Source organism: Xyrauchen texanus, chromosome 9, assembly GCF_025860055.1.
Source record: "Xyrauchen texanus isolate HMW12.3.18 chromosome 9, RBS_HiC_50CHRs, whole genome shotgun sequence".
NCBI lineage: Eukaryota > Metazoa > Chordata > Actinopteri > Cypriniformes > Catostomidae > Xyrauchen > Xyrauchen texanus.
Window position 1 is genome coordinate 13,109,425 of NC_068284.1, and position 21,207 is coordinate 13,130,631.

The 21,207-nt window shown below is 36.3% G+C and overlaps 1 protein-coding gene and 5 non-coding genes across 6 annotated transcripts; all 6 read left to right on the forward strand.

The window, feature by feature from the left end:
- The first annotated feature begins 7,061 nt into the window (after window positions 1-7,061).
- On the forward strand, window positions 7,062-21,146 carry LOC127648933 (eukaryotic initiation factor 4A-II). The gene is made up of 11 exons (XM_052133771.1): window positions 7,062-7,157; window positions 7,917-7,974; window positions 11,023-11,155; window positions 11,254-11,393; window positions 15,970-16,138; window positions 16,564-16,673; window positions 17,888-18,031; window positions 18,336-18,473; window positions 18,859-18,948; window positions 19,102-19,181; window positions 19,263-21,146. Exons 1-11 carry the CDS (start codon window positions 7,129-7,131, stop codon window positions 19,405-19,407), a joined length of 1,236 nt encoding a protein of 411 aa, XP_051989731.1. The 5' UTR covers window positions 7,062-7,128; the 3' UTR covers window positions 19,408-21,146.
- LOC127649882 (small nucleolar RNA SNORD2) lies at window positions 15,807-15,878 on the forward strand. Its single transcript, XR_007971368.1, has one exon. It is a non-coding gene; the product is annotated as a small nucleolar RNA SNORD2 (small nucleolar RNA).
- Window positions 16,387-16,458, forward strand: LOC127649880 (small nucleolar RNA SNORD2). Its single transcript, XR_007971366.1, has one exon. It is a non-coding gene; the product is annotated as a small nucleolar RNA SNORD2 (small nucleolar RNA).
- Window positions 16,711-16,888, forward strand: LOC127649875 (small nucleolar RNA SNORA81). Its single transcript, XR_007971361.1, has one exon. It is a non-coding gene; the product is annotated as a small nucleolar RNA SNORA81 (small nucleolar RNA).
- On the forward strand, window positions 18,074-18,259 carry LOC127649876 (small nucleolar RNA SNORA81). The gene has a single exon (XR_007971362.1). It is a non-coding gene; the product is annotated as a small nucleolar RNA SNORA81 (small nucleolar RNA).
- LOC127649881 (small nucleolar RNA SNORD2) lies at window positions 18,716-18,785 on the forward strand. Its single transcript, XR_007971367.1, has one exon. It is a non-coding gene; the product is annotated as a small nucleolar RNA SNORD2 (small nucleolar RNA).
- Window positions 21,147-21,207: the final 61 nt, after the last annotated feature.

Consider the following 21,207-nt stretch of genomic DNA (forward strand, 5'->3'; position numbering starts at 1 on the left):
ACACTATTTTAACCAATTAGATGACATTTATGTATAACTTACCACCATGATACTCACCAATAACATTGGTTCTATAGATCTAGAAATGTAAAATGCTCAGCTAATATTAAATTCCAGTATGCAATTGCCATTTCTAGGTCTGGTGGAGAGAAGAAGAAAAAACGAAATAAAACCTGATAAAAAAAAAGAAAAAAAAACACAGAACAGTACAACTAGAACAGAGTGGTGGTGGCGTAGTGGGCTAAAGCACATAACTGTTAATCAGAAGGTTGCTGGTTTGATCCCCACAGCCACAACCATTGTGTCCTTGAGCAAGGCACTTAACTCCAGGTTGCTCTGGGGGATTGTCCCTGTAATAAGTGCTCTGTAGGTTGCTTTGGATAAAAGCATCTGCCAAATGCATAAATGTAAATGTAGAACAAACTTAACACATGCCTAAGCCCTTTTGTCCTGGATTCTTAGCAAAACTGAACTTTGAACTGCTTTGAGATTCTCTATACCGTCACACCTTGTAAACATTTAATGAAAGTTTATTCAAGCAGTGCATGCTGTAAATCATTAGATGAGAAATGATTGTTAAAAATGACTAAGCAAGGCTCAACAATAAGGACAGTCCAATGGCCAGCAGCCAGTGTGAGAGTTTCAGGTCAGTCGCCAGAATGGCCAGTTGCTCTAGCGGACTAATGCTACATCTCCCTTTCATTGATCACGTACATGCGTTTTTACCCAAACATTTGGATTTTTTTGATGTATGAACCCTTTCACATACTGTTATGATGTGTTTCGGTACATTTGTTTTTTTGGTAAATTTGCTCTGTAAAATGCAATTTTTTTCAAACAATGAATCCAGTGTATGAATTCATATCTTTCATAGTTACATTAGAGTTGTTTCATTTCCAGTAATTTTTGCAAATAAAAAAATTAATAAAAATAAAACTTAACCCTTTAAAGGGTAAGTTCACCCAGCGATGAAAATTCTCTCATCATTTACTCACGCTCATGCCATCCCAAATGTGTATGACTTCCTTTCTTCATCAGAACACATTTGAAGAAAAATAGAAACATATCTTGCTCAGCAGGTCCTTAAAAATGTCAGTGGATGGTGATACAGACTTTGAAGCTCCAAAAAGAACAGAGTCAGCATAAACAACATTTGACTCCGTTGGTTAAATTAATGTCTTCTAAAGTGAAACGATCGTCTTTGCTGCAAAAAGATAAATGGTAAATGGTCTGCACTTATATAGCGCCTTTTTAACCTTAACGGTATTCAAAGCACTTTATATTGTGACTCATTCACCCATTCACTCACACATTCATACACCAATGGTGGCAGAGCTGCCATGCAAGGTGCTAGCCTGCCATTGGGAGCAACTTGGGGTTCAGTTTCTTGCCCAAGGACACTTCGGCATGTGGAGTCGTGTGGGCCGGGATCTGCCCTGCGATTAGTGGCCTCTCCCATCTGAGCCACAGTCGCCCATGTACAAGTCATGTTTAATAATAAATCATTGCTTCCTGTCAGCAGTCGTATGCCCATTCACAAGAGGGCTGAGTTCTACTGGCCTCTTGTGACGTATTCGTGTTGACATGTTATGGGTGTAATGTCATGTTTTTCTCTTGGATGAGACATCCAGGATGAGCACACAAATGCCTCATTTTGAGTAAACAAACAGATCTAATCCAAAACCAATTAAGCTTCTGTACAGCGTTCCTCCTACTCAGTGCAGTTCTTCTGGGTTTGTTGCATGTGCATCAGTTCTCAAGTGAACATGCCAACATGTTTGTATCACACGCACATACTGCTGCAATGATTTATAGTTAAAAAAAGGCCTTAAATATTTATATTTTTCACAGCAAAAGTGGTTGTTTTGCTTTAGAATGCATGAATTTAACCAGTGGTGTCATATAGATGATGAAGCTCCAAAAACAACAGACAGTATAAACATCATCCATGTGACTCCACTGGTTAAATGAATGCCTGTTCTTTTTGGAGCTTCAAAGGTTGTATTACCATCCAATTGCATTTTAAGGACCTACTGAGCTATTTCTCAATTTTTTTTTCAAACATGTTCTGATGAATTAAGAAAGTCATACACACCTGGGATGGCATGAGGGTGAGTAAATGATGAGAGAATTTTCATTTTTGGGTGAACTAACCCTTTAAGATCTGAATATGTTTTTAAAGAATTCCTGTTTCAGTGGCATGATGCCCAAATTTAATTCAGTTTTTTTTAATGATATAGATTATGATAAATCCTTAGACTCTCAGCCTAAGAAACTACTAAAACTTGAGCAAAAAATGTACTTTTTTCTAATTTTTCCTGATTTTACATTATATATTCTCAGGGTGTAAATACTGTGGCTCCAAAAAAACTGCTTTTGTGTTGTTCCCAATTGTCACCTGTAACCGAGTACATTTTTGTGTTGATTGATACAACAAAGAAATCAAAAGTTATAGCATTACAAAAATAATTTATCCAAGTGTCCAAAAACTTCTCAGTGTCCAAAAGCCTCTCCAAACAAATAAAACATAATAATTGTACATAAGAACTAATTACCCATGCAAACAGAATGACTAAAGGTATGCTCTCTCTCCAAAGCATGCAGGCATTAATAATGAGATTTTATTCAGTTCCATTCTGTGTCATTTGAACCATCATTGTGTCATGTACTTGGTGCAATCACCCGGTGTCCATATGCAATGAATGGTCCTCTCTGCTCATATTTGGATGACTTACCCATCTGAATCCTAACACGATTGGATTAGAGTTCCATGACGTTGTACAACGTACTACATGATTTCCGATGAAGTCATCTGATCCAGGAAAGCTACTATGTTATAGCCAGATAGCACATTATTTGATGTGTGCACTAGGGATGTTCATGAGGCCAAATACCCTATTCAGAAAAGCCCAAATAATTACATTAAAATGAATAACGGATTCATCCAAATAATATAAAAATATCCGTTTGACTGATAATCCAAGAAACACAAGGATAAAACAATATTTTAAATAAACATTACAAAATTACATCAATATTACTAAATCTGTGCAGCCAATATTTCTAAATCGTAAACCTTATGAATGAAAATATGTATGGTGTACATGTAAAAATAATCACATTTTCTCACACTGCATCATACAGAAGAAAATCTAATTTATAGAGGAAACATATGAAGTATAGTATGGTGTGTTTATAATGAGTACCTACTAATATGGGTAGGCATATTTAAAAAAATAAAAACACAAAAGATTGTTTGTCCAAAACAAGTCTTACCTCTGTACCGATTGTAGAGCTGTTCCAACTTTTTCCGTTCTAACGTTCCATATAAATTCTGTCCATATAGGTCAGGATTTTGGAAAAAGATGTTTGTAGCAACATCTAGTTTCCAATCATTTTGAGACAAACAATTCAATGCCGTTTTCTCATTTGACTGGGTAAAGATCATTAACTGGCGAACTTCATCCTTCTGAGATGATTTCAGCTTGTTCTGGATGGAAATAGCATAAAGAGACTTTCAGTTAAATAAATGCATTTTATGAAGTAAAGAAAGAACAGCAAGTGTCCAACTAATAAAGCATTATTGTGTACATTCACTGGCTGTGTTAAAACATTTGACAGTGGCATGAATATTTTTTATTTAATTAGAAGCAATTCAAATAATAAACTTGTTCATGTATAAATACAAGTTATATAATACGAATACTGCACACAAAATGGATGCCTTGCTTGTTCAACTGCTTAACAGCACCATTTCACACTGTTTGCATAAGGTCTTTTAACAGATAAACATACAAACATCCCTTCACTATGGCCCATTACTCTTGCTTGCTATTTGTAACATGAACTACTAGTGAATCCTGCTCACTCACAGCTTTGACCTCACAAGCTCAAAACTACCTGCTCTGTGTAGCTGTCTAACAATTCATAAATCAATAAGCCAACTCTACTGCAAGGAAAAGGTAAATGAAAAGAGCCATAAACAAAACTTGAGTAGTAGTAATTAGCCTTACATTCTCCAATATAAAATAGAATTGAGATGAGCACAACTCACCTAATAGAGCATTAGAAGCTCTATCTCTTATAACACTTAACTTTTTTGGTGATGTTGTTTTGAATGTAAATCCTTCATGCATGTGCAGTTCCTCATGTGTGTAAATATTTCATATTTTGCAATAAAATACTAATATACAACCTGTACCTTTCCGTTATATTCAGCATTTTGTGGAGACTACATTATCAGATCAGACTTTGTCAATAGACTTGCCAATGTACCCTCAAAATTGCAATTCATTCTCATTAGGTTTAGATAAGGGGTTTGGGTAAGGGCAGTAGTGTAGCCTAGGGCATACGCCATATGCCCACCTATCTTTCTTAGCATTTTGTGTAGGTCCACCTAAAATAAGTGATGATATGTATGGCCACCAGAACAACAAATAGTCTTTTGACCCAGAACTTTTTCAATCTTCTAATGCGATGCTGCAGCACCGTTGAGTGAATTGTATGTTGTTGTTTTTTTTGTGTGTGTACAGAGCTTCTCTCTAAATGTGCATGGATCCACAAATCAGAACGTTAATTTCAGATGCGATTGGATATTTGCAAACCAATAATATTTTATAGTTTTAGTAAGGGCCGGGACAGCATCTAACAAGCATCCCTGGAGTAACCATAATTTGCACTGTAAATTTATTTTCCAGCTAAATGTAAATATACAGTTGAAGTCAGAAGTTTACATACACTTAGGTTGAAGTCATTAAAACACATTTTTTAACCACTCCACAGATTTCATTTTAGAAAACTATAGTTTTGGCAAGAGTTTTGCATGACACAAGTAGTTTTTCCAACAATTGTTTACAGACAGATTGTTTCACTTTTAATTGACTATATCACAATTCCAGTGGTCAGAAGTGTACATGTTTACAAGTTAACTGTGCCTTTAAGCAGCTTTGGAAAATGACCTAAAGCCTTTAGGCAATTAGCCTCTGTATCTATATCCACAGTAAAACAAGCCCTATGTCGAGATAACCTGAAAGGCTGCTCAGCAAAACTGGTGTAAGGCTACCAAAAACATTTGACCCAAGTTAAACAATTTAAAGGCAATGCTACAAAATACTGTCAATGTGTATGTAAACTTCTGACCCACTGGGAATGTGATGAAAGATATAAAAGCTGAAATAAATAATGCTCTCTATTTTAAGAATGTGAAATGAAAATAATAATAAAGTAGTGATCCTAAATGACCTTAGACAGGGAATGTTTTCTATGATCAAATGTCATGAATTGTGAAAAACTGAGTTCAAATCTATTTGGAGAAGGTGGATGTAAACTTCTGAATTAACATCAAGTTACCATACCATGGTTCTTAGTATGGTACTGTACCATTCCAGCAAGAAACTTCATGTGGGACTATAATTACATCAGCCAACATGCCCACCTCTTCAGACACTACTACACCACTGGGTTAGGGTACAATATTGTTAATAATATCCTTATCACCTCGTGTGCGGAACTTCCGCTTACTTCCACATTAGAGATCCGGGAATTTGCTCATGTTGTTGAAATCGTTCAAATTTATACAAAGAAATCATAAGAAATAGACAACTTGTAAAATATGTAAGAATTTTCATGAGATCGGGTTGGATTAATCAGTGCCGATAGTTGCATTTTTGGAACTACTAATTATCAGCAAAATGTTATACCAATGTTTTTTTTTTCCTTTTTATTCCTCATCAATAAACCTCATCTGTTGAAATATATACATTTAAACTCTTTATCTGGTGAATATATATATATATACTGTATATAGGCTATAAAAAGCTTAATTTGGTAAATACTTACATACAGAGTATGTCTCTGTCATTTTAAAATAAGAGTCCCAAGTGTATTAAAGTCATTATGCACTAAATCTTTATTTTTTTGGTTGTTGTTGCACTTGCGCATTAAACTGATTTTATACACCGATCATCCACAACATTAAAACCACCTGCCTATAGTGTAGGTCCTCCTCGTGCCGCCAAAACAGCGCCAACCCGCGTAACATTCTTCTCAGCACAATTGTACAGGGCGGACTTTGTGAGTTCAAACCAGTCTGGCCATTCTCTGTTGACCTCCATCAACAAATCATTTCTGTTTGTAGAACTGGTGCTCACTGGATGTTTTTTGTTTTTGGCACCATTAAGTATACATTGTAGAGACTGTGTGTGTGAAATCCCAGGAGATCAGCAGTTACAGAAATACTCAAACCAGCCCGTCTGGCACTAACAACCATGCTACTGTCCAAATCACTGAGATCACATTTTTCCCCCATTCTGATGGTTGATGTGAACATTAACCGATGCTCCTGTCCCGCATCTGCGTTTTTTAAAAAAAAAATGTTTATGCACTGCTGGCACATGCTTTGTTGATTAGATAATAATGGATGTTTGTTGGTGCCAGGTGGGCTAGTTTGAGTATGGCGATAAATGTATTTAAAAAAACTTGAAATGCATTAAAAAGTGTTTTCCTAGCTTACTTGTTTTCAGACAGAGGGAGTTTTAAAAATTATTACTTAATTTCGTTGACAAATGCCATTTTGATAGGAACATTTACACTTCACTGAAATCACTAAACCGTGAGTGAAACTTGGCCAAAATAAATAATTTAACTGTTTTTCAGAATGGCAAACACACTATGTGAATGCACTATTTTCAACATTAATTTACAAGAAATCACGCCAACAAATTATCCTAAACAACAATGGAGAGAAAAAGAGGTTAAAAGGAAAGAAATCCCTCAAGTATTAAAGGCAAATTTCATTGCCAGAAATGTGGAGACCCCGTAGCGACCTCACAACTTCCTGCCAATGCTGCAATATCCTTGCGCTTCTACATATAAATCCACACCACTGCAAACAGTTCTAGTTAACTTCGACATAACTAAAATAAACACTCCTAACATGAACATATTTAAATGTATATGTATTTACGTATTTAAATTAAACTTCAACGCTTAAAGATGACATCATACGGAGAGATCTGAATGTTTTCGCAGTTTCACTAGAACTGTCCAGAAGTAGTTCCGGTTAGATAAAAGCGCCAGAGATTCACGTGCTCTTCCTTTTCAAGTGAACGCTGAAGTCGCGAAAGTACCATGTCTAGCGGTTCTGCTGACTACAACAGGTAAAATCGTCTGTGACGCAACAAAGATTAATTTTATTTCGGGTACCGTTCATATATGTGTGTCGTTGAGTTAGTGTTTAGTCGGGCTGATTGTAACAGTTGTTGTGGATTTTGACCTGGCGCGTGTGATATTAGCCAGGCCGCAGAGCTGGCAAACGCCCGTTATCCGCGTCTCTGTTAATGGTTATTACGAAGCTTTTAGTGCTCGCGTACATCTAATAAACTGGCTAATTTATACACCATTTCGTATGCTCAAGACAATTGGTATTCTTAATGACTGGAAATATGAACGACCACCCTGAAATCTAACGCGTGGCCTCCATGCTTGAGGCCTTGCGGTCAACGCCCTCATTACATGTACCTTTTAAACTCTTTTGTGAGTTGTTTTAAAGTCAGAAGTTGTTTGATTTTATTAGAGATGTGTTAATGAATTCAGTAAAATTGCGATCGAGCTAGCTCTTAGCATATTAAGTGGAAAACCATTGCACGGTGAATATTTCGGAGTAAATTTCGACATTGGGTGTACACTGCACTTGAAGTTACGCTTCAAACATTTATAATGCATTCATCCGTTATTCAAATTCTTAACTTCCCGCTCTGATCATTATGGTCATCCACGTGGTGTTTTTTAAAATCCGGACTCACCGGCGACCGAGTCTTTTGGAAGGTTGAATTATGCAATACTCTGTGTGTAATTACTCCATATGAGAGTTATTGCCATACTCAATGTTTATTGAAACTTAGTACTTTTTCTTTTAGCTCACGAGATCGAGACCATGGAGGGCCTGAAGGAATGGAGCCTGATGGTATCATCGAGGTTTGTAAATCAAAACCGTTAGTAATGTGGTTCATTCATAATACCTGCGCTAAAAATTATTGCTGGTTCAACCCACACAAAAATTATACATGAAATATTGCAACCCATTTAGATCCTCCAATCTTTTTCCATACAAGTGTGAAAGAATTAGTGTGTTGGTCAGTTTTGTTTCTTTTAAATTTTGTCTTTTGCACACTTCTAAAGTGTGGAAGCTTTTTGTTTTTTTTATTTATTATTTTTTTTGCACTGATGCAACAATATGAACAGCTAGCAAAGTATGCACATTTAAGGGAATAGTAAAGTCATTGTACAAAGAATATTTCAAATTTCTTAATGGTAATTACAACATTGTGGTGGTGAGTGTTGTCAAAAGTACCAGTAATTCGGTACAAGTCGATACTAAAATAAAAAATGTAATGATACCAGTGTTTCTGCAGTACCGGTAGTACGAGCACCGACCCAATCCGATACCAGCGTGTAGTATGACTGTAAAATGCTCATTTTTGCTCTTTCTCCTTACACTGAAATGGTCAAAGTTAAAATTGTCCAACATTTCATTTGTCAGACTTAAGGCCAGTGTAAAGAGATGAGACTTCAGACATGACTTTAGTCTGTTTATCTGGGGAGTGAAGATTCAGGCAAAAGATGCAAATAATAGCGCATTTCAAAATATAAGCTAGAGCCCTGCAATTTAAGATGGTAAAGTTTGGCAAAAAAAAAATCTTAATTCATTCTTAATAAAATCTTTTAACAAGTGAAAATACAATTAAGACATTTTGATTGAACTAAAACATGTAGTTCTGGAAAATAGTAAAGGAATACGTGATTTGGTGAAAAATAAAACCGATTTCAGTAGGGCGCCACTTAAGCAATGCATCCTTTATTGAGAAACACTAAGGAAACATGGATTTCTTTTTATTTATTATTTACATTGAAATTTAACTTTTTAAATTGGCAGGTGTGTTCAATAGCACATTGTCATATTAGCATATTTATGCTGTGGTACTGAAATTGGTATAGAGAACTGTGAAATTTCACTGGTATTGGCACAGACTACAGAAATTTTGGTACCGTGACCACATTAGTGGTGGCATTCATATGCGCTCAAAATGCAATCATTTGGACAGGTGGAGGCAGCATTTTGCCCTAAACCTCAGCAGGGCCCTATTATTTCCACATGAGGAAAACTCATATGGAATTGTGGAATCCAGCCATAAAAGCGTAATTCACGGAATTTGACGTTTTTGGTATTGCGAAAATAAATTTTAATTGTATTATGTCCTCCTAGTGTAATGATTAAACCACGAAAGCCTGTGATTCAATTAAATATACTGTCTGCATGTGCTGCATGCTTCAAAATAATTAAGCCAGCCGCTCATACATTGACAACACCGCATTGGTCCCTTTCAAGGCTAGATAGTCTCTGAACATGAGAAGTGTGTGTGGAAGATTACAGAGAGCGAGGCACTGATTAACATTGAATCACATGCAGACTGTATTTATAATTAAATCGCAACCTTTCGCAGTTTAATGGGCACAAAACTGCATAGCGAACCACTTGTCTGGATGTGTATAGGTACCGTCAAACTAGTCTCTTGTAGCCAGACCTTTGACTAAAATGGCAATGGTATGAGATCTATAGAAGCTTCAATTTAGGGCTGCTCTTTTTAAAAAAAAAAAAATGTATTATCAATTAATCTATGGAGTCAATTCCACGCCACATATATTTGCAAAAGAAAAAAGTATTGAGCAAAAAAGTTTAAACAAAAATGAAGTATCACAAAAGTAAAGTATTGTGAGAAAAGAGTTTTGCAAACAAAAATAAAGAATTGCAAAATATAAATAAATATAGCAAAAACTAAGATCTAATTGCAAAAATCAATGACTGTTGTAAAAGAAACAAAATAACTTATTCTTTTTTTGTAATCTATTCATTGTCTCCTTTAACAGTGATAATGTAACATCTATTTATATATTTTTAAATATGCAGTTTAAAAAATTTTTAGAAGACAACATACTATGGTATAGACAATTATAAAATAATCATAAGACTCAATCAATAGTCCAATCGAGAGAGAAAAAAAACTGCAGATGCTGTTTTTTAACTGCTATTTCAGACGCGTTAGCGAGTATGGCTAATAAATCCACCGCTTTAACTGATCTCCAACTTCTTTATCCGAAGCAAACGCTGTTAAAACACATTTAATACTATTTAAATAAAAGAAAACAATCAGCTTTACATACCTGAGATCCACCTTCATGCCTCTGCTCGGCCATGATGTTTGATCTGTGTCTCAAGCTAATGACGTAACTTCCAGAGAGGCATCACTGAGCCCGTTGTACACGCCCCAATCCCCTGACTCCACCCCCACGTCAAAACAGTGCCACAAAGTGAAATGCACAGAAAAGTGAAGCGCAAAACTGTATCATGAGCTCACACATGGAAATGCAGATTAAAAAGAGCGTTTCAAAATAATTAGTAGGCATTGCAAAGATAAAGCTGTGGCAAAATCATTGCTGCCTAAAAATCTGTTGCAGAGATAAAAAGGATAAGTTATTTTAGTTTCTTTTACAACAGTCATTTGATTTTTGCAATTAATTATATCTTGGTTTTTGCTATTTTATTTATATTTTGCAATTCTTTATTTTTGTTTACAAAACTTTCTTTTTCTCTCCATACTTTATTTTACTTTTGTGTTTTTTTTGCTCAATACTTATTTTCTTTTGCAAAACTTTCTTTTTGCAAATATATGTGGTGTGGAATTGACTCCATAGATTAATCTAACAATTCTTCTGATTAGTCCAGTAATCTAACAACTAATTTGCTGATTTTTAGTATATCTCCCTTTCCTGACACCCAATTCAGGTCTCCACTAACGAGCTGATGAGTAGAATCAGGTGTGATTATGGGGATATCCAAAATGTGTAGTGTTGGGAGGCCTCCATGAACAGGGTTGGGAACCTTCAGGGGAATGTAGTGACATGTTACCACTTTAGAAAAGAGCTTAAATGACTGATGAACCAAAACGTATACATCTTGTTTTACAGAGCAACTGGAATGAGATTACAGACAATTTTGATGATATGAACTTGAAGGAAACTCTCCTTCGTGGAATTTATGCCTATGGTTTTGAGAAACCCTCTGCAATCCAGCAGAGAGCTATAATTCCTTGCATAAAAGGTACAGATTGCCTGGGTGTTCTTGTCTGTTTATAGTCTACTGTTTTGGAACCAATAGCATGGTGCAGTAGTGTGAAACTGTCCTTAATTTCTCCATAGGTTATGATGTTATCGCTCAGGCCCAGTCGGGAACTGGAAAAACGGCCACATTTGCCATTTCCATCCTGCAGCATCTGGAGATTGATCAGAAAGAAACTCAGGCTCTGGTCTTGGCACCAACCCGAGAGCTTGCTCAGCAGGTATGCTGTACCTGAGGTCATGATAAACTTAGGTGTGTCTCAGACCAAGGCAGCATATTCTGGAAGTAGATCAATTCAAGGTACTTTTTTGCTATTCTTCCTGCTTCATCAATCTCTAAATGTGGACTTTATTTATATAATTTCATGAACTATTTGGCAGGAAGTCTTTATCTAGCTCAGTGTTTCCCAAACTGGATGCTGTGGAATCTCTCTACTCTGATTATTTAAATACCCAGCGATGTTAAAAGTACCAAGTATTTAGCATGTTTACATGCACACTAGGGCTGCACGATTTGGAGGAAATGTCATATTGCGATTATTGGGGCTAATATTGTGATTTGCAATATTATAAACAAATGGGATCATGAGTCAACTTGCTTGGTTATCAAGGAAAATGCACAAATACAGGTCCTTCTCAAAAAATTAGCATATTGTGATAAAGGTCATTATTTTCCATAATGTAATGATAAAAATTAAACTTTCATATATTTTAGATTCATTGCACACCAACTGAAATATTTCAGGTCTTTTATTGTTTTAATACTGATGATTTTGGCATACAGCTCATGAAAACCCAAAATTCCTATCTCAAAAAATTAGCATATTTCATCCGACCAATAAAAGTGTTTTTAATACAAAAAAGTCAACCTTCAAATAATTATGTTCGGTTATGCACTCAATACTTGGTCGGGAATCCTTTTGCAGAAATGACTGCTTCAATGCGGCGTGGCATGGAGGCAATCAGCCTGTGGCACTGCTGAGGTGTTATGGAGGTCCAGGATGCTTCGATAGCGGCCTTAAGCTCATCCAGACTGTTGGGTCTTGCGTCTAAACTTTCTGTTCACAATATCCCACAGATTCTCTATGGGGTTCAGGTCAGGAGAGTTGGCAGGCCAATTGAGCACAGTAATACCATGGTCAGTAAACAATTTACCAGTGGTTTTGGCACTGTGAGCAGGTGCCAGGTCGTGCTGAAAAATGAAATCTTCATCTCCATAAAGCTTTTCAGCAGATGGAAGCATGAAGTGCTCCAAAATCTCCTGATAGCTAGCTGCATTGACCCTGCCCTTGATAAAACACAGTGGACCAACACCAGCAGCCGACATGGCACCCCAGACCATCACTGACTGTGGGTACTTGACACTGGACTTCAGGCATTTTGGCATTTCCTTCTCCCCAGTCTTCCCTTTTTTCATCCGAAAAAAGTACTTTGGACCACTGAGCAACAGTCCAGTGCTGCTTCTCTGTAGCCCAGGTCAGGCGCTTCTGCCGCTGTTTCTGGTGCCTGTGCACGGTGGCTCTGGATGTTTCTACTCCAGACTCAGTCCACTGCTTCCGCAGGTCCCCCAAGGTCTGGAATCGGTCCTTCTCCACAATCTTCCTCAGGGTCCGGTCACCTCTTCTCGTTGTGCAGCGTTTTTTGCCACACTTTTTCCTTCCCACTGAGGAGCCTTGATACAGCACTCTGGGAACAGCCTATTTGTTCAGAAATTTCTTTCTGTGTCTTGCTTGAGGGTGTCAATGATGACCTTCTGGACAGCAGTCAGGTCGGCAGTCTTTACCCATGATTGCGGTTTTGAGTAATGAAACAGGCTGGGAGTTTTTAAAAGCCTCAGGAATCTTTTGCAGGTGTTTAGAGTTAATTAGTTGATTCAGATGATTAGGTTAATAGCTCGTTTAGAGACCCTTTTCATGATATGCTAATTTTTTTGAGAGGAATTTTGGGTTTTCATGAGCTGTATGCCAAAATCATCAGTATTAAAACGATAAAAGACCTGAAATATTTCAGTTGGTGTGCAATGAATCTAAAATATATTAAAGTTTAATTTTTATCATAACATTATGGAAAATAATGAACTATCACAATATGCTAATTTTGAGAAGGACCTGTAGATTACTGATAATGCTGAAATGTGTATTTCTCAACTCATACAAACTAACAACAACTATAAATGCAGTGTTTTCAAATTAATACTAAATTAAATAACATATTTGCATTACTGCAAACTTATTTTCTCAAACTTACACCGAAATAAAATGGAACAATAAATAAGATTGTCCAAACAAACAGGGACATTTAATGAAGATGTAAGGAACTTTCTATAAACTCTTTTGAAAAGGTAACTGGATATAAAAGTGTGCTTCACTAAAACTGTTGCTGTTTTTTTTTTTTTTTCCTTCTATAAATGACACTGGTATTTCCAAATCCTCTTTCTAAAAAGTTCTACTTATAGCTGGTACCTCTTGTCCAGTGTGTGGATCATTTTCTGAAATCCCACTTTGCTAACAGTGCATTTTCTATATCTCTGTGAAGACTTGTCAACAGTGTTTTGTTTACTGGGCTTTTTAATGTAGTTTTAGTCAATGAAAACTTGATATTTTAGTAAAATTTAGTCATATTGATATTTTATCCATAAGAGTATTATTAAGCTTTTGTCATTCATGTCATATATATATATATATATATATATATATATCAGACATTTTATTGTCATTTTAGTGTTATTTTTCACATAAGATTGGTCTTATGATCTCATCAATGATGCTACATGTTGCAAGCGGCGGTCAGAGACGAGCGTCTCTGTGTTAGTGCGCATCACCCGGCAGAACTTTATATCTCTCCCGGTTTCGCAGCTCAGATGGAGTCTCCCGCGACTGGTAGAAGCGGCTCTGACTGCACAGAGAATGTGTTTTGAGTTTGTTTATTTACATGGCACGCTCCCATATTATATGAACTTTAAGGATAAAATAAAGATATATCGCCGCGGTATTATCAGTGTTATTTTTTCTGGCCACCATTTCAGTGTCGGTCTGCTCCCTAAACTGAGACTGACTGGTCGTCTTTTTATTAGCGGTGTAGAAAATGAGCAACCGGCTGTCACGTCTGAGCAAGGGAACTTGACATTTGTAGTTTATATACATTTAGAGGGCAGTGCTTGGAAATGGAGACAAAGCACCTAGGTGACGACCTTAAAGCATACAAATTAAGTATACAGGTTTAGGAACCCGCCCTAGACTCTAGAGTGTTAACAATCCTAATCCAATCATCCTAACTATTCAACAACTGGGGCTGGGGTTCCAAGAGCCATTAAAGACAATGGGTGAGAGTTTCAGTAATCTGACTCTTAACAGTAGAGAGAACAGGACTGGCAGGAATCTCTTGCTGGAAAACTGTTTAAACGGCTGATAAAATCAGCATCTATACCTCAAATGCTAAATGCAATCTATTCTGCTTTCTCAGTTTATATACGATTGTATTGAACCTAGATTTAACATTTTATAAATTTGTTATACAGCAGTGTTTACAAGCCATGTGAAATGGGCAAAAATCTACCCATGACCGGTTTATTCTTTTGTCGTTTATAACTTTACAGTGTTGCATTTACATGACCACACATGCTGTCTGCCAATTAAGCATAATCACTGTAAGAACGAGCATGCAATGCACTCATTGACTCACATTGGTAACTGGGCTACTACTGCTGGCTGCTTTCAAATGCTCATGTGTATGTCTGCACCTGCTCTAGCCCCAATATTCCTGAGTCCCATGATACTTTGTGGGTGGAACTTCGGTTAAGCATAAACATTCATTATGTACTATAACAGCATTTAAAAATGACAAGCTTCGGAACTAATGATCACAGAATTATGGCAAGGCAATTATTGTTCTTCCCCACCTATCTGTAATTGATTATGGTTTTGAGGATGATGGCCAAATATCACAATTAGAAGCATTTTTGTTAACAAGATCTTCCTTCGATGGATCAACAGCTGATCCTGTTGATGGATTGAATTTATTGTTCTTGTGTAGGAAATAACGATGTATTGGCAGCCACCCAGTAAAATGTACAATACAAAAATTACCGCATACAATACAAATAAACATATTTGATGTGAAATAAAACTTGAATTATGCAATGTACAGATCATGTAATATTGTAACGATTAAAACATGCAATTTTTCAAATTTAATTAATTGTATAAATTCTAAAATAAAAAGATAACTGTCATTTTATAAGGTTAGAATGGGGGGGGAATGCCCCTGGAAATCAAATATTTCCCCAAAATCAAAGTTTATTTCTGACCCTGATTCCATTTGACCTATATAGGAATTGAGCAATGTAGCCCCAAGTGCGATTTAGGAGAGTTTATTGTAAAAGAAAATACAAATTGGACTGTTTAGTGTTGCAAGTTTTTGCTTATTTTTTTTTTTTTTTCTTCAAAAGCTTAATCTGTAGTTTAAAGTTTGGTAACCACTGATCTAGCTGGCACTTCTGCTGGGAAGATTCATTAATCTTTCTGTAATTGCCAGGATTATTTAGTGTAAGTGGTTGGAAATTAGAATTGAATGGTTTGGTGTTGGGTAGCTTAATGACTTGCAGAGGCTGATTAACTACATGGATTTGTGGACAAATGTGATATGATGTTATTCCATCTTTCGGGACTGACCTGTTATGGAGATGACCGTTTTTCAACTGATCATACTTGTCCACTTTTGCATAACTTGGCAGCAAGCAGTTTTGTATATGAGGATACAGAGCTTTTTAACCCCATCTACCTTGTCATTTCTCTGTAGATTCAGAAGGTTATTCTGGCCTTGGGTGACTACATGGGTGCTTCTTGCCATGCTTGCATTGGAGGAACCAATGTGCGGAACGAAATGCAAAAACTGCAGGCCGAAGCTCCGCACATTGTCGTCGGCACACCTGGTCGTGTGTTTGACATGCTAAACAGGAGGTACCTGTGTAAGTAGACCATACAAATGGTTTAGGCTGAAACATGCAAGCTTGCATTTTAGGCTGAAGTGTGCCATTTCCCTGAAAAGAATGGTGAGATGTGATTTTTCAAACCAGATTTTTATAGTTTGTGGAAATTAATCTACAGATTGCTTCCTTTTTTAAATATTTTTTTCTACTAAATTAGTTTGGGTAGGAGAATGTTTAACTAGAAAAAATGACAGACTTCAGCTTTAAAGTGTAATTGTTGGTATCAAGTATGAAGTGATGCTATATCATCTTTCGGGACTGACCTGTTATGGAGATATTTATAACTTAACTGATCATACATTTGACCAAATTGATTGCAAGCTGCTTGCCAAGAATAGCTGGTCTTATAATTTTATATACAGAAAACCCTTTTTTTATATATCTCTCTCTCTCTCTCGATACAGCTCCCAAATGGATCAAGATGTTTGTCCTTGATGAAGCTGATGAAATGCTGAGCCGTGGATTCAAGGATCAAATTTATGAGATTTTCCAAAAATTAAGCACAAACATTCAAGTAAGTTGGAAGATCCTGATGTGAATTTATTGATTTGTCTTCCACTTAAAAGAACTGTGCTAAAATTGCAGAGTCCAGGTCCTCCTGGTATATGCAATCATGCTAGCAGAGTATAATGTGGAAGAAGAGCACTAGCACTGCACCGGAAGAGAAACCGGGTTGGACCTCTTTCTTAATGTCCAGTGGCTTGTGTTTCAAGGTCCAGAGCAACATTAATTCAATGCATATTTTCTCCAATATTTACAAAATTCTATTTATTGATGGAATATATGGATTTTAACATTTTGTAAAGAGCTAAATGTGACCAGAATGAAAAACTAATGATAATGTCAAATGAATATTCTTGTAATCTGCAAAGTTGGAAGGTCCCCTGTATAATTAACAGCATTAGCTGAGAGATTATTTATTTTATATGTTAGTAAAATGGGTGTTATAACTGAAATACCCAAAGGAATGGAATGTAAATAAGAATTGACTCAATTCTACTCAATGACAAAATTGAGCATGTTCCTAGTCTTGAAATAAAAAATATTATCATCGGAGCATTTCAAGCTTAAGTACACCTTTCAGCGGGCGCAGTAAGTTCAACTCCAGCTGTACACTCAAACCTATTTTGGAGCTCCTTGCAACAAACAACACTTTATGGCAGACAATGCATCAAGTTCTTGACCTGTTTATAAATTACGTTTAATTTGACATGGCAGTCTAAATGCATTGTTTATGACTCGACCAAAATAAGATCTATGCTCCTAAAATGTCCTTTTGAGGCATGTGTACATTGACATCCTTAGAAATGCCCTTTCATTGGCCTACAGTCCACAGCAATGTGCCTTGCTGTGGACTGTAGGCCAATGATAGTCTTATGTTCAATAATATAGAAGTATACAATGTGTATTATCTTCTAAAGCCACTTTTTGAATTGCCATAATGCTTTACTCAACTGCCACTGTAATGCATCCTAATTATCTTTATATTATATATATATGTGTGTGTGTGTGTAGTTAATTATTTGAATAACTAGTTATTTAATCTTGAAACCTTAGTTATTTTGAGTACCCTTCTCAGCAAATTTTATGTATGCAAATAATTGATTTGCTAATTGGCATATGTAATGGACTCTTAAATTGATTGTCAGCCCTAATATACATGTGGCATGTATTTTATTATGCATGCTTGTATTTGAGGTAATCAGGCTTAAATGATTGCTTGATCAGGTTGTGCTGCTTTCGGCCACCATGCCTGCCGACGTGTTGGAGGTGACCACCAAATTTATGCGTGAACCCATTCGCATCCTGGTGAAAAAGGAGGAGCTGACTTTGGAGGGTATCAAGCAGTTTTACATAAATGTGGAACGAGAGGTGAGGCACTGGTTAAGATTTCTCATGCATGTTAATCCCAGTCCCTTCTTTTTAAAAGCACCATGCTAAAATCATCAGCTCAAGACCTTCGGGTCTAGCGTTGGTGTTAATGCTAGTACTGGTATATCTCAAAGAAGGAAGAGCAAAAGCACACGTCGGAAATGAGTTCAGGAAGGACCTCTTTCTTAATGTCCAGTGTCCTGGGTCTCAAGATTCTGTGCCACACTAAATGAACCAACAGTGTTTATGTAGGATGACTTGCGCTGTTGCTTAACTGATGCTAATTAAATGTCTTATCCTTTAGGAGTGGAAATTGGACACACTTTGTGACCTCTACGAGACCCTTACAATAACCCAGGCTGTTATCTTCTTGAACACAAGGAGAAAGGTCGACTGGCTGACTGAGAAGATGCATGCAAGAGATTTTACTGTGTCTGCTCTGGTAATCCATATTAGTACATGCAGATCTGTAAATGTTTGTCAAGAGATTCAATGTAAACTGTAGTTTTATAATTTAGTGATTTTTTTTTTTTTTTTTTTTTTATTGGTAGGCCTGTTCTAGAGACAGTTTCAAGATTATGAATATTAATATCAGGGCATTTGTTCCTTGACCAAATCAGTGATGTTTGATTTTAATAATGAAAATATGACATGAAATGTGTATTATGGCCTAGCTTGGATCAAGTATGAAATGATGGTCTACTATCTTTCGGGACTGACTTTTCATGGAGAGATTTAAAATTACTGATCATACTTGTCCAGAGTTTATCAGTGAGAATGGCTTAAAGCTGGCTTTTATAAATTAAAGTAATGCAACTGCTTTTCAGCATGGAGACATGGACCAGAAGGAGCGAGACGTGATCATGAGAGAGTTTAGGTCTGGTTCCAGCAGAGTTCTCATAACCACAGATTTGTTGGTAAGTAGGCCACGCTAGTTAGCAATCTGTCACAACAGTTGTGCAATTTTGTTTAGACTTGTTTCTTCATAGTTGCTTTTAGGGCGTTAAATGCATATATACCCATATATGGACATTTTCTTAAGCATTACTCACCTGAAACTTCTTCCTCAGGCACGTGGAATTGATGTGCAACAAGTTTCACTTGTCATCAATTATGACTTGCCTACAAATCGAGAGAACTATATCCATAGGTGAGTAAAATTGTAGACAATGTAACTTTATCTCCGATGGTGATTAATTTAATGCCGACCATTATCATTTTTCCTTCCCAGGATTGGCCGTGGGGGTCGGTTTGGCAGAAAAGGTGTTGCCATCAATTTTGTGACTGAAGAAGACAAAAGGATTCTTCGAGACATTGAGACGTTTTACAACACAACTGTTGAGGAGATGCCCATGAATGTTGCCGACCTGATTTAAACTTCTGAGATTTTTACACGGGGATAGCCGTTGTATGATCCATACCATTTGTGCTTATTTTATTGGAAGGGAGGAAAAAACTACTCCCCTAAATGCTGACCTCGGATCTGACTTGGGAAATCAATACGTGACTGTGTGGACTGTTGTAGACTCCAACCGTATCACTATTTTGCTGGTGGTGGCTACAAAACATGGGTTCTTTACATATATTCTTTATCAGGTATTTCACTAGTTTGTACAAAATGTGTGTCTTCGATGTTCTTCATCGTTTAGTAATTTACTTGTGGACTAAACGATACAAGTGCTGCATCAAGTCTGCCAATTATGTTATGCTAACGTATGTGTGTAGTTTAACTTGGTTCACTTCACCCATTTTTCCGTAAGATAAAGGCACTTTTTTGTTTGTGGAATGTGCTAATTTAATTGTAAATTGTTATTTAAAGTAATTTCAAGTGAAATCTTCAAAGTTGGCTCTTAACTTAAACGTTCCAGCTTTGGGCCCATTTGACAGAGGATTGTGTCTTGTGTCTTTGATACAGAGTTGATCTTTTGGTAGAGCAGGCCACTAGCAACACCCAAGGTCATGAAAATGTATATTTTAAATGTGTTTCCTTTGTATAGAAGTGTCTGCTAAATGTTTAAATTTACATATTAAATAGTTGAATATGGTCCATATAAATTAAAAGAGAGATTTATTTATATTATAATTGTAGATTCAGTACAATAATGTGTGTGTGTGTGTGTGTGTGGAATAATCAGCACCCATTTCCCAAATGACCATATAGGAATTGACACCTTTTAGTGTTCCTGGTCAAATACATTTTTCAATTTGCACAGATTTGGTATTTCTCTTTTCCCTCTGTTTTTGAGTGAAAAAGCATTGTGATAATTTTGGCAGTATTAAATTAAATATGAAAATGTACTGGGCTGAACATTCTCACCCTGAAATGCATCGAACGTTCATCCATCGAACATTGCCCCCACAGTAATCCCTCTCCAATAGAATTGTGGTATTCCTGACAAAGATGACCAACAATTGAAAATGATTGGGGAAGATCACACACAACAGGACTTGTTTTTTTTTTTCTTAAAAGGGGCACCAAGTAACACTTGTGTTTCCTGTTAAATCTGACCTTTGTGATAGAAAACTGGCTTCAGCTCATTGACATTGTCATACAAAGAACATATCATGGAACAAAAATACCAACACTTAATATTTCTGTTATATTTTCTAATCTGTTTCTGTATGCAAACATGTGAACCTGAACCATGAACAATCAGGATTTCCCCCCATTCATTTTCAATGGCTGTTCAAATGTTTTCAAAATAAAAGCATTTAAAAACTTCCTGGTTAAACATTAAAGCTCGCTAGTGTGATATATCATAAAGAATATTTTCATTATTTATTATTGCCAAAATTATCCACACATGCTTTTTTTTTTTTTTACAACAAACCGCATGAGTTCAGGTCAAAGAAGCCTACTATAAGCTCCAAAAATAAATACCAAAACTACTAATTGAAAGAAAACAAGTTGGCAAAAAAAAAATGTATCCAGTATTTTGTGATGTAGCATAATGAGAGATTTATAAGCTTTTTTTTTTTTTTTTGACCGGTCATGACTGGGAACATCAAATTAGGTAAAAAATTTAAACAGCACAAGGGTTAATCAAATGTTATGTTGACACTCAATTTGCCTGTTGCCTCAATTCATTCAAATTAAACTCCCAAGTTTTTTATACTTTTGAGATTGGTGTTTTTAATTGTGCTGATTTGATGGTCTGTTTGAGAGTGTTTTGGTG

Bases quoted from the DNA above. Each gene is read 5' to 3' on its own strand.
- LOC127648933 (XM_052133771.1), top strand. From the start codon at position 7,129: ATGTCTAGCGGTTCTGCTGACTACAACAG. The intron at 11,394-15,969 runs GTATGCTGTACC...ATTTCTCTGTAG, and splicing joins CCCGAGAGCTTGCTCAGCAG to ATTCAGAAGGTTATTCTGGC. The intron at 16,139-16,563 runs GTAAGTAGACCA...CTCTCGATACAG, and splicing joins GCTAAACAGGAGGTACCTGT to CTCCCAAATGGATCAAGATG.